The sequence below is a fragment of the Macrobrachium rosenbergii genome, chromosome 55, assembly GCF_040412425.1.
Source record: "Macrobrachium rosenbergii isolate ZJJX-2024 chromosome 55, ASM4041242v1, whole genome shotgun sequence".
In the NCBI taxonomy this organism is placed as follows: Eukaryota; Metazoa; Arthropoda; class Malacostraca; order Decapoda; family Palaemonidae; genus Macrobrachium; species Macrobrachium rosenbergii.
The window spans coordinates 84,410,763-84,428,300 of NC_089795.1; the positions used below are offsets into that span (position 1 = coordinate 84,410,763).

The following is a 17,538-nucleotide window of genomic DNA, read 5'->3' on the forward strand; positions in this document are numbered from 1 at the left end:
TGTCTTTATTCTTTCCAGTACAAGTTCTTTCCTGATCAATAAAGGAAAAAGTTCTATCCTGATGTCTTCTTTTAAATTCATTTTATGATTTCCCTCCTTAAACTTCCTTCCCGATTCTCCTCCCTGCAATTCCTTCAGTATTGTCTTCTTGCAGTTCATGTCTTCCAGCTCCTTGCCAAATCTAAAATTCCCATTTTCTTCCTCATTATTTCTGCTTCCAATTTTTTCCCTGATGTTCTCCCCTGCAATTCTTATGCGTTTTATTCTTTTTGTTTTTGTTTTTTTTCTTACAACACCTTCCAACAACTGGTGCCAATCGATTCTGACAGAAAAGATGGAGATGGTTTTGGTCACGTGACTTTGCATCATGTGTCATGCCATGCGGCGCAATAGTCATGGAAATGAGTAAGAGTGTGAACTGCAGTGAGGGATTAAGAGAGAGAGAGAGAGAGAGAGAGAGAGAGAGAGAGAGAGAGAGAGAGAGAGAGAGAGAGAGAGAGGAAATGGGAACAAAGGAGAATCGTCCTAAGATCGTTAGGCAATTGAGGGGGACAAGTTGAATAGATGACATGGAGCCTCATATTTGAAGAATTCTCGGGATAAAAAAAAGGCAATTATGTAAAAAAAAAAAAATGAAAACAGGTCATCGACCTACCATCTGCATTCTGCCTGCTTAATTCACTTCAGGTTATTTATTTTCAGATCGAGTGAGAAAAGGTGATTGCTTCTGAAGGTTTCTGGTATTTCGTATCCTCAGAAATAAACATTTCTCGATCTCATGACTATAATCGGTTGGCAATGCCTCCTAAAAAAAAGGCTAAAGCATATGCCAGTGCTCGAATAAACTGGAATAAACTAGATATAAAATGAAGCCAGACCTCCCAGATCAGACCGAGACTGGATTCTTCCCCTCTCCTCCTCCCCACCCCCTCCAGCGTCCTTCAGAGAGCGATCTTCATTTAGCCGCATTTTAAACCGCAAAACTCGGTGCATGTCGGCAAAATAACGATATTCTTTTGGTGATGTATTATTAATTTAGTGACTTACCTTGATGTTAACCATTTTCTGCGATGCTGGAGAGACTAGTGAAGAAGGGAATGTATAGACGAAAAGAAAGAAAAGAGACATTTGTTTTTAAAGTTTTATTTAAGGAGGCAGTGTTAGGCTGAAAGAGAATCCAGTCCTGAATTTAACAGAGGTCGTTGGTGGTTGCTCGAGAACAAGAGCCCGTGCTGGCATAAGGCCAGCTTCATCTAAAACAACAGCAACAACAAATATGATTTTAAAAACTGAACAAATTTATCCTTAAAATAAGTGGTTGGGAATGTTTTGCTTTGGAGAAAATACAGTAAGAGATGGTATAATATAAGGAGAAAAGGATAGTAACAGCAATAATGAGCGGAAATGGATAGATAATGATGGGATAATGTTGATTGTTCTTTGAGAAATACAATGCTATCAGTGCGATCCTGAGAGAGAGAGAGAGAGAGGCTGAAGGGACAAACTCTACTCTGTCACGACAGAATTTACACACACACACACACACACACACACACAGAGGAGGCTGAAGGGACTCTGCTCTGTCACGACAGAAGTTCAGAGAGAGAGAGAGAGAGAGAGAGAGAGAGAGAGAGAGAGAGAGAGAGAGAGAGAGAGAGACTAAACAAAACAAAAAATGAAGATAGTCAGTTAGGTATTATAGACTTAATCGCGAGACCTGTCACTGAAAAGAGCTAAGAAAAGGAAGTTGGACGGAGTTGAAAGAGTTAAGAGGAATCGAACAGACGGGACAGTAACGATGAGTCCCAGAGTTCTCGAAAGTGACTCTCGGTTACCGCTGGAATGCGGCGAAGAAGTAATGAGAAATAATGGCGCGCTCTCTTTACCTTATTAAGGCACTCATGAGAAATTATCCATTATTTCAGGCGGGTAACGAAAAGAGAAAGTTGTGGACAGGAAGCTCTTGGCGGGAATCTCGCACAAAACCGGAGCGTCATTAGTGCGTTCGCTTCCCAGAACCTTCTCATTCGCGACTATGGAACTTTCTACCGTTTACTTTCTTTGCTTCCTTTGGATGGAGAGAGAGAGAGAGAGAGAGAGAGAGAGAGAGAGGAGGCTGAAGGAACAAACTCTACTCTGTCTCTGTCACGACAGAAGAAATTTAGAGAGAGAGAGAGAGAGAGTAACTCTCTCTCTACCCCTCTCTCTCTCTGTACATATCCACAAAAAAACAGTATTCTTAATTCAGCCCATCTGCTGAAAATTACACAAAGTATGATTTTGAAATGACCAACAATTTCCATTTGTGTTAGCCCACCATTACCAGTACAGCAAAATTTGTGAGCTGTACGTTTCTGAATATCCTAATCTTGTTAATCATCTTAAAATCACAGAAAACACACTTCAAGAAAATATCAGCAAATGACGAAAGATGGCCGCACAACGATTATTTTCGGAACCTACGACTGAATACAGAGGTCAATGCATCCAGTGCAGCTTACCTAAGCTGTTGACATTTTACAGAAAATGGGAAAACAGGAGGGTTTGTTTAACCTACTCTTTATATGTGTTCTTTAATGTATATATTCAAACTCGTTCTAAAATAAAAACAAAAACTCACAACATGCGCTACGTGAATCCAGCTGTTAGTTATTGCAATCTTTTAGTATGATGGTGATAAGCAAAGGGAAAGTTTGGGAATACTGAAAAATCCACCGTAAAAAGAAAAACAACAAAACGCATGTTGTGGCACCAACATTTGTTTTTTTGGCAACTGCAAGGATGTTCAAAGTTCAAAAGAAATTCACAGACGTTTTTATGATTATTTAATTCAGTCTTTATTCAAATGAAAACGTAATCCGGAGAGTTAAAATTTCATGATCATTAAATCCCAAGTAGCTGAATATGAAACAGAACTGCTCACGGTGTGCATTCAAGTCCTGCCGTCTAATGCGCCTTACTTCCTCTTGGTACCTGTACCTTTTTTTATCAACCGTTTAATAGCTCTTTTAAACGTTGTCTCTAGAGGTTTAGGTCCTGCGCATTAGCAGATTAAAGGTAGGTGATTTGACCTCTAGTTAGTAATGGGATTTTTAAATGGATTAATTGTATATATATATACAATAAATATAATATATATATATATATATATATATATATATATATATATATATATATATATATATATATATATTTAGTACGAACATGCATAGGTACAAATTATACAAACGCACACACACATATATATATGTATGTGTATGTATGCATGTGTATGTATGTGCATATGTATAATTTGTGTCTGTGCATGTTCGTACTTTGTAACTACAGTACATAAATAAAATATACCTATAGATATATTATATATCATATATTATATCTATATATATTTATAAACATATATATACATATATATGAGCAATCTCTTTTGCACTTGTCTTGGTGTCTCTGCCTGACAAACTGTTAAGAACACGTAAGAGAGAACGAACATGAAATTCGCTATTGATGACGAGGCATTTCAGTGGGTTCAGTATTTTCAACTGGCTTCATTCATTTAATATTTGATCTTGTGCGGCTGTTTAAATGAATCTTCTCTGGTGATTCCCGCGCCTCACTGCCACCCATTGCTGCTTGCACTAGAACAGTGGTTCTTAACCTGGGGGGCGTCAGCAATTTCCAAGGTAGGCTCAAGCCCTAGGGAAAAATTAAAGTTTCTCTAATTTTATTCGTTATTCTCTTAACAAGAGTGAGGAACTGATATTCAGAAGTTTATGAAAACAAACGTATCGCCTATAACGTTAGCTTCCTATAGTTCCATTATTCTGGTTAGACCTGTTGGGCTTAATATATTTGTAATTATTTTACCTCCCTATCCTCTAAACCTCTCTCTTCTTTTTTCCATTTTCCTTAAATATGGAGGAAATTTTACCATAGATGCAAGGGGTGGTGAGGGCTGACCAACTTTGAGGAAGCGTGGAGCAAAAGGTTAGGAACCACTGCACTAGATTCTTGAGGTCTGTTGCACGTTTCATTGTGATATTTCCAACCGATCTCGCCTCTCCCCTAAGAGACTCTGTCGACAATGTGCCCTTCACAGCGCACTGTAGGCAATATCAAGAGTTCTTTGCATTGCTTTCTCCCTTTGAATTTTCATCTATTCCCTCTGGAATGGAATGGAGTGGAATATCAAATTTAGGCCAAAAGCACTGGGACTTATGAGGTCATTCAGCGCTGAAAAAGAGATTGAGAGTAAAAAGGTTTGAAAGGTGTAACAGGAGGAAAACCTCGCAGTTGCACTATGAAACAATTGTTAGGAGAGAGAGGAAAGTAAGATGGAAGAAAGAATATATGAACGGAGGTACAGTAAAAGAAATGAAAGGGGTTGCTGCTAGGGCCCGAAGGGATGCTGCAAATAACCGAACCTCGTTTAGTTGTTCAACTTCTCTAGCTTTACCTTGCTCACTTTTCTCTTGGATCAGAAAGACCTTTGAAGGCCTCATAATGACTCAGTGGTCTGATTAAGAGCCCATGATTAATACCAAGAGCCTTGGAGACAATAATTTTCTCCATCTCTCGAGGATGCTTAAACTGGCGTCTTCTGGTATCACCTAAGGCCTCAAATAATTGCGTTAGAATAAAATGTTTGCTTCTGGTCAATTAAATATGCAGTGATGGCTTATGCAGTTCAAACTTGAACATTAGAGTGTAAGCGTTGGAGTTCATGCTATTTCAACATTGTCAGCATGATAGTTTGCCAGATGCAACAAATCCTTTTTTCCAGTTTGGTGATTATTACTTGACTCGGGGTCACAATTAAACGACTCGCGTGATAACAGTAATTTATTGATGCAGATTTCATCGAGTGCTCAAGGCTCTTTTTTGGTCGATCAACCTTCTGTTTAAAAAAAGAACGACGCCGAAGCGTAAGTTTCGGCTCAAAGCAGTGGAGGTGGGTCTCGTATTGTTAAGGCACGGTTGGCTGGCGGACCGTGACGTCACGGTCTCCAGGTCTGATTGGCTCGGCAGAACGAGTGACGTCACGGAATCCCGCCTTCGACATGCGGTTCCCCAGCAGCGTAGGAGATGCTCTTGGTCATTCTGTGCTCAATAGCGTATTCGCGTGAACACATTTCTGTGGTTCTTGTTCCCATTGTTGTTGTGGAGTTCAAATCAATCAAAGTGGCGATGCTTGTGGAAGGTGAGAGTTTTCCGTTTGATTGTTGGGGAATATCTAATGTAAGAGGTCAGATTGTCAAGTGTCAGAGATTGGGGATGGTCTTGACGTATTGTGGAATTTCATCCTGAATGAGGTACTGATTAAATACCAGATTTCAGTAGCATGCTTTTTTTTAATTAATACAGACTACTCTTCGCTAAAATATAGTGAATCAGATCAGAAAAGTTACTGATAGTCGTGGGGTAGAGTAGATTCTTTTTTTTTAATCAGAGACCTAAGGTTAAGCAGTACCGAAAAAAGGATGAAATATTCAATTATGCCCAAAGTCAGATACAATTTGAGCCAAATTTAATGGCAAGGACCACGCTGGTACGGCTGCTAAGTAACTAAGTTTAGAATAGCCTAACTGTAAAATTGTGGGTATTGTCTCAACAAGTACATTTGATTTGAGCTGCAAAGAGATGGGAGTCCCTAGGCGTACTTGGAAGAGGACTATGAGAATGGAGGCTGAGATGAGTGGTGATTTGAGAAAGACAAATCACAGGAAAGACATGAATTTTACAGAGGCCCTTGGCGCCACGCGGCGTTGGGGGTGATGATGATGATGATGACATCACTACTGGCTCGTCAACGTATCCTCAAATAAATGAGTTGATCATCAACTCCTTCAGAATCTCTGTGGTGGATTATATCAATAATTTGAACTAATAAAAGTCCACAATTACGTAAATAATACTGCATTGTATGTGAAAGATAAAAATAAAGACTTTCGAACACCGGAAGGGTGTTCCTCCTCAGTGTTTTAAGTAAACACTGGGGAGAGATGCCGTTCAGGTGTTTGGAAGTCCTTGCTTTTATCTTTTACAAATAATACACTTTGTCTATATAGTTGTGGTTTTCTGTTATACATCACTTTAATGGCGACATTGTGAATTTCTTAGCAATGCGAACTAAATCCCTCATGAAATATGTGAGCTCAATATTGTAAAACCAATGAGACTGGATATATATAAAAGCCTTAACTGGTTACATTCACCAATAATCTCGAAATTATAACTCAGGAGACTCCATTCATAAAAATGCTCCACAACTGGTCATTCACTAGAATACTATCAAGGTTACCCATTCACAATGGATTCCCACTATCTCCTCCGTCTGTTCATTCACTTAAATTATTAACAATCCATGTTAAAACGGCGGATATCAATGTGATCAGACATGCGCACAAATATATACCTACGAATATCTTCAGTTGTTTCTCGATGAAAATATTCCATGGAAAATGAACTGTTTATAATTCAGACTGGATTGGTAAAGCATCCATGTATATATATATCTGTCTGTCTGCTGAACTGTCTGTTTATTTGTGCCTTCTGTCTGTACACCAACTGCATCTGTATGTTTGTTATATTGAGCATAAATTTATTATAGTTCTTTGCAGAGAGTAGAAAGGTGGAGAAGTTTGCTCATAAGCTAGCTGGGGTCACAAGAGCAAAAATCAAAGACACCTCAGAGTGGGGGAGCAAAGCCCATGAATATGATAAAGAACAAAGTTGAAACTGTTGGATAACTGTGGGATTTTTAGGGGTCTTGTTCCCAAAACAGAAGGAAGACGAAATACGGTTCAGAGAAGGGGTCTATCATTTCACTCTGGAAATTTTGATTTAAGGCGAATTAGGGGTGTCCTTTGAATAGTTAGACAAATTATGATATGATTCATATATAAAGATACCCCCATCAATAATTGTCCAATCCTCTATTAAATTTACGCTGTATGTTTAATGACATAACTATAAGCTTCCCTTTTTATCTAGCAAAAACTTGGCCGCCATAAGACTGAAACGGATATGCGTTGAAATCTTCAGCGTTCGTGTTTATGTTGAGCAATTTATCTCACAAATGGAAATGACTCCTGTTTCAGTAAAAGGTGGACAGGCTACAGATTGCATAAATAGAATTAAGTATTCCGTACTATTCCTTCGCCGTGGATGCATGCGAGCCGGTTGTTACGTCTCGTTTTGTTAAAATGTAAATAAGCTTCGTACACCTGCCGCTCCTTTTGTCTTTTTCACCTTCATCTAAACTGGTTTTTTCTTCTTATTTTATGACGTCTGTATCTCGTGCGTCTCAAATTTTGTGAAGGGAGAAGAATGTTATTACGAGTCACGCTAGGGAGGTGCCAACAATACCGAGAGAGAGAGAGAGAGAGAGAGAGAGAGAGAGAGAGAGAGAGAGAGAGAGACATACCAGGATTATAGTGTCATTTTTTCTGCTTCTCAGTTCAGTCAAAATATCTCCTCTCTCTCTCTCTCTCTCTCTCTCTCTCTCTCTCTCTCTCTCTCTCAAGGTAATGTATATGTATGGATGCATGCATTCATACAATTGATATTATCTACATTACATACGTGAATTCAACACAGGCGTAGGTGCATGCTGGAAACATCATAAGCTTGTCGCACGCGTTGTATATGATACAGACAAATAATATATATATATATATATATATATATATATATATATATATATATATATATATATATATATATATATATATATATATATATATATATATATATATATCCACACAGGATTATAGGTTCATGTAGTGTGACAACCTGGCATACTAACGTGACAGAGTAATATCACCGTAAACTATGAATTACAGCCAAGGCGATAACAATCAAAACGAAAATGTTGCAATGGCGTGCACTAAGAAAAAAAAAGACGAACGTAGAAGTATACAAAAAAAAAAAAAAGGATAGAGAACATTAAAAAAAAAATATCTTGCGCTGGCGCAGTATAGCAATCAATAAAATAATTATCTACTCTTTTTTTTTTAAATCAAAGAGTTTTGGTGGCGACATTATTCACGGCTAAGTTGTCTTATGTAATCATTTACGCTTGCCATACTTGCCGTGCTGAAACTAAAAGCGAGAAGGAATGAATATTGTGTTTGTGACGTCTTATGCCTTAGAATAGAATACAGAATTTAGGCCAACGGCCAAGCGCTGGGACCTATGAGGTCATTCAGCGTCGAAACAGAAATCGACAGTAAAGGAGGTTTGAAAGGCGTAACAGGAGGAAAACCTGAAAGCAGTTGCACTGTGAATCAATTGTTAGGAGAGGGTTGGAAAGCAAGATCGAAGAAAGATAATATGAACGGACGTACAGTTAAAGGAATGAAAAGGGTTGCAGCTATGGGTTGAAGGGACGCTGCAAGGAACCTTAAGTAATGCCTACAGTGCACCGCATGAGGTGCACTGACGGCACTACCCCGTTGTGGGGGCGTCTTATGTCTTGGCTAGTCTTATTTTTTTTATATTTTCTTTTCCTCATCTGTAAATGTGATTCCTCTACAAAACGGGGAAATATAATCAGTAGAATAATGCCAGTGTAATCATATAGCACTGAGAAATAACACTAAATGCCCAGGACAGCAAAGGGTCAAGATAATCCAACAATAGTATCGACCATTTAAACTTTACAAAAAAAAAAACACACACCCAAATTGGAGAGCAAATATATTTAAGGAATTCACATACACTTTCGGAGCGTCATGCTCTCTCTTCAGTGTGGAGACACTAAAACCCAGCTATAATTCAATATGAGTGAAGTTAACTCACAATGAGCTATAGTTCGGTTTTTGTGTCTCCACACTGAAGAGAGAGTATGATGCTCCGAGGCTGTATGTGGATTCCTTAAATATATTTCTCCTCCATTTTGTGCGTGTATCTGTGTTTCTTTTAATCCAGCAATGGAACTGAAATAAGAATAAGATTCATACCCTGCAGCTAGTTATAGAAACTCAAAGATCAAAAGTGTCAGGTGCAAATGAAGTGCCAATCACACATGTCAGAATTCATCCCGGTGAAGTTGCGTGATGGAGTATGTAGTTATGAAGATATTAAATCCCTCTACCTCATTTCTCAATAGGTGTTGATTGCCATGACATTGTGTTTGCCCTTCAACTGTGTGTAATTGTTGCAAAGCACGCTTCATTTTGAGTATTACACGCACTCGTGCATCCAAACATAATGCAATGCGAATTTGAACCTTGTTACTTGCATTTTTATGACGCAATTGGCAGAAAAGGAATTGCTCAGGCGATGATAATTCTCGTAAAAATCGGTGTCATCAGTCTGGAGGACATAGGAGAAAGAAAGAAACAAGAATCAAGGCCTTCCTCGCAACTGTAAAGAGGAGAAGAACTATGGTAGAGTTTCAAAGACTTTTGTCTTTCAGTCTCCCTGAGGAAGTTTGTGCAACCGGAACTTCAAAACTGCGAGCGAAGATACATGCATTACTACCTTAAAGCAATATATGGAAGGAAGGAATATAGAATTTAGGCCAAAGGCCAAGCGCTGGAACCTATGAAGTTATTCAGTAAGAAGGTCTGAAAGGTGTAACAGGAGGAAAACCTCGCAGTTGCACTATGAAACAATTGTTAGGAGAGGGTGGAAAGTCAGATGGAAGAAAGAGAATATGAACGGAGGCACAGTAAAAGGAATGAAAGAGGCTGCAGCTAGGGGCCGAACAGACGCTGCAAAGAACCTTAAGTAATGCCTACAGTGCACCATGGTAGATGCACTGACGGCACTACCCCCCTACGAGGAACTTTAAAGCAATTCTCCTTTTAATAATTTGCTTACATTTTTATCTATGTATTATTTAATTTGATAATTTATTTTTTTTTTTTTTTGCTAATAACTGATCTCTTCTAACTGTATTTCCCACTACCTTCTGCTGCGTCTTTAAAACGACAACCATATTCTTTGGAAGTTCGAATTTCAACTAAATGGACCCTGTGGGCTTGTTCCCCATGAATGGGGTTCTTCCTCTGAATACTACTACTTACTACTACTACTACTACTACTACTAATAATAATAATAATAATAATCAAGAGAGGGAAGCTGGAGTATTAGTTACCTCATTCAAGGAGGTTATGCACTGATTCGGTTTGTTTGTTTGTTAGTAGGACCGGGCAAAAAGTTACGTGTGGATTTTTACGAAAATATTGCCAAAGGTGGGCCTCAAGACAGGCAACACTTCAATATTTTTTGGGAGGGATAGGAATGTAACGCTCTGGGAAAAGGAATTTTGGGAGATGGGGTGATCAGCTTTTAAAGAGATATTTGTCTCTGATCGTTTTTATTGACACTATATGTCCTTATTTTTTCTTGCTCTGAATTTGCCCATTTCAAGTCAACCTATGAATTATTCAGTTTCTTTTGCCTGACCATTGCAAATAAAGGCTTAGTTTTTTTTTTTTTGGGGAAGCTTTTTTTTTGGGGGGGGTCGCAATGACAAATGGCAACATTTGGGAGTTTTCTTCTTCCATAATGAATTTTCTGATCCTTTAGTTTTAAAACTTCACCTTCTAAATTGTCGATATTATTCAAGGTCAAAATACTAATATATTAAATATAAAGATAGTTTGAACAATCATAGTCTAACTCGATGCTGAGTACCATATTGCTTCAATAATAAAGGATCGGAACTAAATTTATTCACTGAAGGAATAAGAAATCCAGTCTCCCGAAAATTCAAACTCCATGAGCTTCGCTCTTCAGAAGCGCCAGGTCATTAGAAGTGGAAAACAACCAGATTAAAAATCATAGGTTTTGTTCTTCCAACGATACCTCCACAAGAGACATGTCATCACAACTGACAGTGACATGGCGATAGTGATGACAAAGATGACGTGCAGGGGAGGGAGGAAACGAATGGAGGAGTCCCAGAGGTGTAGCCTACCTTATCTGCTAGCGACACCCCTCCCCCCATCCACACACCCCTCCCATTCCCCCCTAGGTGGTGTTGCAACTGTTGCACACTTGTAGCCTCTCATCCATGATCAACAACCTTTCGCAATCATTGTAATAATTCACGAGAGTTTTGCTCTGTGATTACTTCTCATTGTGCATACGTTCGTACTCTCTCTTCTTCTTCTTCTTCTTCTTCTTCTTCTTCTTCTTCTGTGGTAAAGAACCCCAGGTAATCTTCCGCAAAGGAGAGGACACTCGACAAGAAATTTGTCAGAATTCACAGACGAACTTTTTCCCTATTTTTTTTAAGCTCGACAAAATATCCCCTTGCGCAACACCATGACGTTATTTTCTCCATCTGTTCTGAGTCTGTTTCATCTTTTGTGTTTGAAGGGCCAGCATTCCTCCTTTATTATATTGGGTATTATCCTTCTCTTATGCATTCATTTATGCCTTTGGGACAATGTTTTAATTGTTTTTATCTTCCGAGATCTCTAACTTTACGAATATTAATCATCTCCACTCGTACGTTTTCCGGTATGATTTTTTTCCTTGATGGAGAACCTGTTATTTTAGTAATCCTTAACAGAAGTGGCTCTACTTCCCTATAAAAAAAAACTACAATTTTTTTTTATCTATTTCATTTTCTTTTCATGATCGTGTGACACTGGTTTTATTTATGATTTTTTAAATAACTCCAGGCCTCACCAATGGTTTTCAAGCATTCGCTAAAACATTCGTTTTCTCTTATCGACAACAGTTTCCCTGACAGAGTACGCCCGAGGATGATGCTCATGAGTTCACTGACATTCAGTCCACTTCCTAGAAACGATGATAGGACTTATTCGTGAACGTGAACTGATGTGCCGTTGCAAAGGCAGTAATTCTAACGCCCTTCCGACCGGTTTTCAAACGGAGATTCCTTCAAGTGGAATGGAAAGTTTAAACTCACAGAAGATGAAATCATAATATGCATTACACTGTTCTTCAGTTGAATAACACACAGAAAGAAGATGATCACAGTCATGCTCAAGATGGCCCTTTTTCGTAGCAAGCACAGAAAAAGAAAAGAACACTTTCTAGCCATCTGCTTGGAGAAAGCGAAACTACGTCTCAACAAGCGAATGCCGCCTTGCCTGCTTTAGTAAGCAGAAATCTTGATCATCTGTCCCCATGTGCCATTTTCAGAAGGGAAAAGAAGAAAATCTCTGTACAGCTGCAATGTAAGAGAAACTTTGTCTGTGATCACCATTAAATACCACCCTCGGAGTCTCGATGAGTTTGAGAACATCTTTAGCCTCGGGAAGAAATCGGAAAATTGAGCACCACCCAGCGCACGAAACATATACAACTAAGGCTTCACTATTCTTAAGATGATGTACCTTGCGTGAATGTTAAAGGCATACTATTGTCTTTAACACTGTAGAATTTCGACGGACACTTTTCAAGCTAGTTTTTTGCAAGTTTCACTCAGTTTCCACTTTCATGCGGATACTAATATCTATAGTCTTAAGCAATATTCCATGTAGATGTTATCGTTGTTTGTAGTCCATCTTAATGCATTAGTATGGTGATGCTGACGCAAAACATTGAGTGACAACATGCATATATAAATATACTATCCAGATGCATACAGCAGATTCTCTCTCAATAACGTTAGGAGGCCCTGTTCCTCATGCACGCGCACATATCTAATAGGATCTCATGCACACACACATATGTAAGAGGATGACCATGGAAATGAAACAAGAGAGACAGGAGGGTGTTGTAATACAGGTAGCTTTTCTGCTCTTCATCAGACAGAGAAACAAATAAAAACTACCTGTAATGTAACGCTTTTCTGTTTCCTTGTGTTCTATCGCATGAACAGGCTGCGGACTGGCTGTACAAAGGGACGAAGGGGTTAGAAAGAACAAGATTAGTATTGTAGCTTGTAGAATTGGTGGTGGGGGTTGGGGGTAAGGGTTTGCGCTAGGTTAGTTTAGGTTAGGTAACATCAGTACCAGTGCGCACGCGCTCCCGACCTTCTCCTTCCCAGCACACTTCTTTGTGTATAACTGCAAGTATCAATTTACAATCATGTAAAAAAAACATGCCATTGATGTTTCGTGTCACTGTATTTTTTATACGAATATTCTTCTTCACTGCACGCTTCCTGTATAAATGTAGTTATGAACTTATACACGCAAATGCATATCGTAGACGTGCCTCCTTTTAATGCAGGACACTCACAAACCTCCTCCGCCCTCTCTGTAGGACCCGTTGACCCGAACAAGCTCGAAGGAGACGAGTCACAGGAGATCCGAAAGGACTCGGCCAAGGAGAAGTCCGCCAAGGGAAATCGCATGGGAGGAGAGACGTCACCATTCGCCATGGACAACAGGGATCCTAACAACTTGAATCCGCACATCCAGGTAAGGATTACGTTGGGATTTTTGTAGGATTTCCCTCACCCAGTGCTCCAGGTAACCCTGAAGGTGGATTTGATCACGTTAAAAATGAAGTTTTTTCGGTGGTGGATTTGATAAAGTTCAAATGAAGTTTTTTCTTCACTGTTTTGAATGAGAGGTATTGAAAGAAGTCACTGTGGGTAGAATTGATTTAAACTTTTCATGTTTTGAAAATTAAAGAATTTTTGGATTGTCTTCAATGACCGGCGTCCATTTAAATAAATGTGTGTAACTCATTTCAACACTTATAATTACAATGAATTGAATTAAATATAGCTTAAGCACTTTGAAAGTGTCATAACACTATATTATTTTTAATTATTCACTTGGATGAAATTACACTTACTATTCTACTAAAGGAAAAATCTACGCCAAATCAATCCCACTAATAACACGGTTCTTTTTTATATATAACTTGATCGATTATTGTAAAGGTTACCTGAATCCTTAATGAAAATGAAATTGCATTTAATTTATCGCATGCTGAATAATAAAATAGAGAACTTGGGCCAAAGGCCAAGCGCTGGGACCTATGAGGTCATTCAGCGCTGAAAAGGAAATCGACAGTAGAAGGTTTGAAAGGTGTAACAGGAGGAAAACCTCAAAGCAGTTGGACTATGAAACAGTTGTTAGAGAGGGTGGAAAGTGCGATGGAAGAAAGTGAATAGGAACGGAGATACAGTAAAAGAACATACTGTGCAAGAAAAATCATTTGCAACACAACGTCTCAATTGCGTGCATACGGTTGACAACGACTCAAAAAAGTACTTAATACTCACCTAACTCTTTAGGCCTATGTAAGTCTACTCGAAAAACCTAGGTGGGACTCAATTATCAAAGTTAGAAACATAAGGGAACAAGTAAGAAATGAGACGAAGTTTGAGACGAAGTTTCTTCGGCGCAACCGAGTTTTCTCCACAGCTTATAATCAAGGCCACCAACAACAGCTCTATCTTTCGGTGATCTCTGTATAATGCTGTATGAGCCGCGGCCCATGAAACTCTCAGCCGGCCGCGGTGGCCTGTGTTGTTGCGTTGCCAGAAGCACGATCATGGCTAACTTTAACCTTAAATAAAATAAAAACTACTGAGGTTAGAGGGCTGCAATTTGGTATGTTTGATGATTGGAGGGTGGATGATCAACATCACAGTTTGTAGCCCTCTAGCCTCAGCAGTTTTAAAGATATGTGGGCGGACAGAAAAAGTGCAGCCAGAAAAAAAGTGCGGACGGACAGACACAGCCGGCACAACAGTTCCCTTTTCAGAAAACTAAAAATGAAATAGGGATTTTGACTTGTGTAGGTGTCTTGAACCGTTATTACCAAAAAATCAACGAATCAGTAGATAAATAGATAGATAAATAATAAGGTTCAACAGTTCAGTGATACAGTAATTTTGAAAGCCACATCTGCATCCGTCAAAGACACGCCAAGCCTGGCATCGAGGTCTATAAGATCTTTGTCAATTGCTCCGTGCATGAGCGTTCAACCATTCGAACTAGGCAAACGACACCCAAGAGGGATATTTATGGAAAGTCATATATATAACTTAAATAAGTTTCGCTTAACTGGATGACCGTGAGAAAAATAACTTTCCGCTGTCAATGCCGTTTTTCGTTCGTGGCCGGGTGGTAGCTGAACGCACACTCGACCCGCGCAGAGAAAGCCCGGGAATTTCGGGAAACAATCGATGGAGATTTTTTCGGTAATTTCAGGTCTCTCATTCAAAGAACATCGTTCCCATTCACTTTCCACGTTAAAGGGATGGGAAAGTTGATAATAAGAGTGACCATTTAACCATAATGAGTGAGAACGGGTTCAAATAATGAGGGGCGGGACAGGGAATAGGTTTTTGCGTACGATGTCGAAGGGGAACATAACAAAAAGATTCTCGTTTTTTAACTTTCAGTTCGAATTTTTGGGAGAGGAGCAGACTTAGATGTTTTCCTTGTTGCAATGGCAGAACTCAGTTGAACTGAATTGAACTGAATATAGAATTTAGGCCAAAGCCCAACCACTGGGACCTACGAGGTCATTCAGAGCTGAAACGGAAATTGACAGCGAAAGGTTTGAAAGGTGTAACAGGAGGAAAACCTCAAAGCAGTTGCACTGTGAATCAATTGTTAGGAGAGGGTTGGAAAGTAAGAAGGAAGAGAATATGAATGGAGTTACAGCAAAACGAGCGAAAGGGGTTGCAGCTAGGGGCTGTAGGCACGCTGCAAAGAACCTTAAGTAATGCCTACAGTGCACCGCATGAGGTGCACTGACGGCCCTAACAGCCAACGGGGCAGAACTCATCTGAAGAAGAGCCCATTTTGTCTTTTCTTGGAAAGACACAGACATTACAACAGCCTATTAATAGTTATCTTTAAAACAGTGAGAACAAATGACCAAGACTGGTAAAAGAAAGTGTTTTTAATATGAAAACACGAGAAATAAGCATAGTCATCAATAACAATAATTATAACATGAAGAATAATGCCTTATAAAGATTACAAAAACCGAGACCACCGTGCTTCCCAAAGTTCACTGACACGATATTCGAAACTGGGCGATCAGCGTCGAAATGGCCTTAAGGGAGATTCATTTTTGCCATCTAAGCAACGAGAGTTTCTACGTCCTTTTTGTTACGGCAAGGTCTGCTTTGTGCACCAGTTGGCGAAATAATGATTATAAACACCCTGCTACACATTTTTTCCCCTTTTTGTCCAAAATAATTCTGCTCGGTTTTCCATGAAACAAACTTCTGTCCGTTGTAGTACTACGCTTGTATAGGCGCATGGCGCTGTACTGAAAGTTGCTCAGTTTAATAGTCTAATAATTATCTACGTATAAATAGCGCGCAGATACCAAGAACTACTGTATTATTACTGTTGTCAGCAATCACGACTAACTCCTCGTAGTAGTCAGCCAGACTGGTTTGTCATCAACGAGGTGAAAATTATGACGATGAACATTTCTCAGTTTATCGATGAACACAAAAGAAAAATCTCGGTACCGAGTTTTCGCGGGTGAATTAGAGGTTCCGTCGGTATCCCTCGATGTGTATCCTGCCATGTCATTACACACGGACGGATATCTAGAATCGTAAATGCTCTCTCTCTCTCTCTCTCTCTCTCCACTTTTGGACCATAACGAGGTAAGTTGTTATGAATCCGTTGGATTGGTGGAAAAATATTACTGATTATAGAGGAGATTATTACGTGTTATAAGGTTTTTCTCAAAACGTATTGTATCCAGTAAACGGGTGACCCAATCTGTTTTGAGGTTTCTTGAGTGAAAGGGTGGGGTTCCGTAGGGTATGGATATATTATCCTTTATGTATAATAAATAATGTATATAAATATATATGCACATATATATTATATATAATACATATAATATATATATACTATATATATATTATATATACACATAAACATATATAGTATATATAATTATATATATATATATATAATTATATATATATATATATATATATATATATATATATATATATATACACAAATATGAAAATATACACATATATATGTGTATGTATGCATATATAATTGTTTATACATATATGTACATACATTATATATATATGAATATATATATATACTGTATATACACATTATTAATTGGGAATGTAGGTAATACATGGTATGAATGAAAGGTAACCAAGGCCCCTCATGTTAAAGATCTCAGTATGAAAGAGGAAAAAATTAATGACTGACGCGCAGATGGAAAAAATAGCGAAAAGCCGAGTAACAGAGAGAGAGAGAGAGAGAGAGAGAGAGAGAGAGAGAGAGAGAGAGAGAGAGAGAGAGAAAGCGCTTTACAGTTGTTTGATGGAAGACCATCTACGGAAGTAAATATAAGGTAATGATTATCCTTTTTTTTTAGAAGGCACACCCATTTCGGACTTGCCTATACCAGATTATTATTATTATTATTATTATTATTATTATTATTATTATTATTATTATTATTATTATTATTATTATTGAGAGTAAATTCCCACCCAATGGGTTGGCTGAAAATGCAGACAAATCAGCATCACTGTCAAATTCAACTGCTGAATCTAAGAAAAGTTATAAGTACATAAATAAATCCATAGTACCATCGCTGCATCATACACCTCCACGCAAGGTTCATTAGCAGCTCACTGG

General features: G+C 38.6%; 1 protein-coding gene across 1 annotated transcript in view; it reads left to right on the forward strand.

Annotated features, from left to right (window-relative positions):
* Nucleotides 1–17,538, forward strand: part of LOC136835544 (caveolin-3-like) — a 60,139-nt gene that overhangs the window by 23,214 nt on the left and 19,387 nt on the right. Inside the window, 1 exon segment of the mRNA XM_067099191.1 lies at nucleotides 13,193–13,350. Coding sequence (XP_066955292.1) covers nucleotides 13,193–13,350 — 158 coding nt within the window.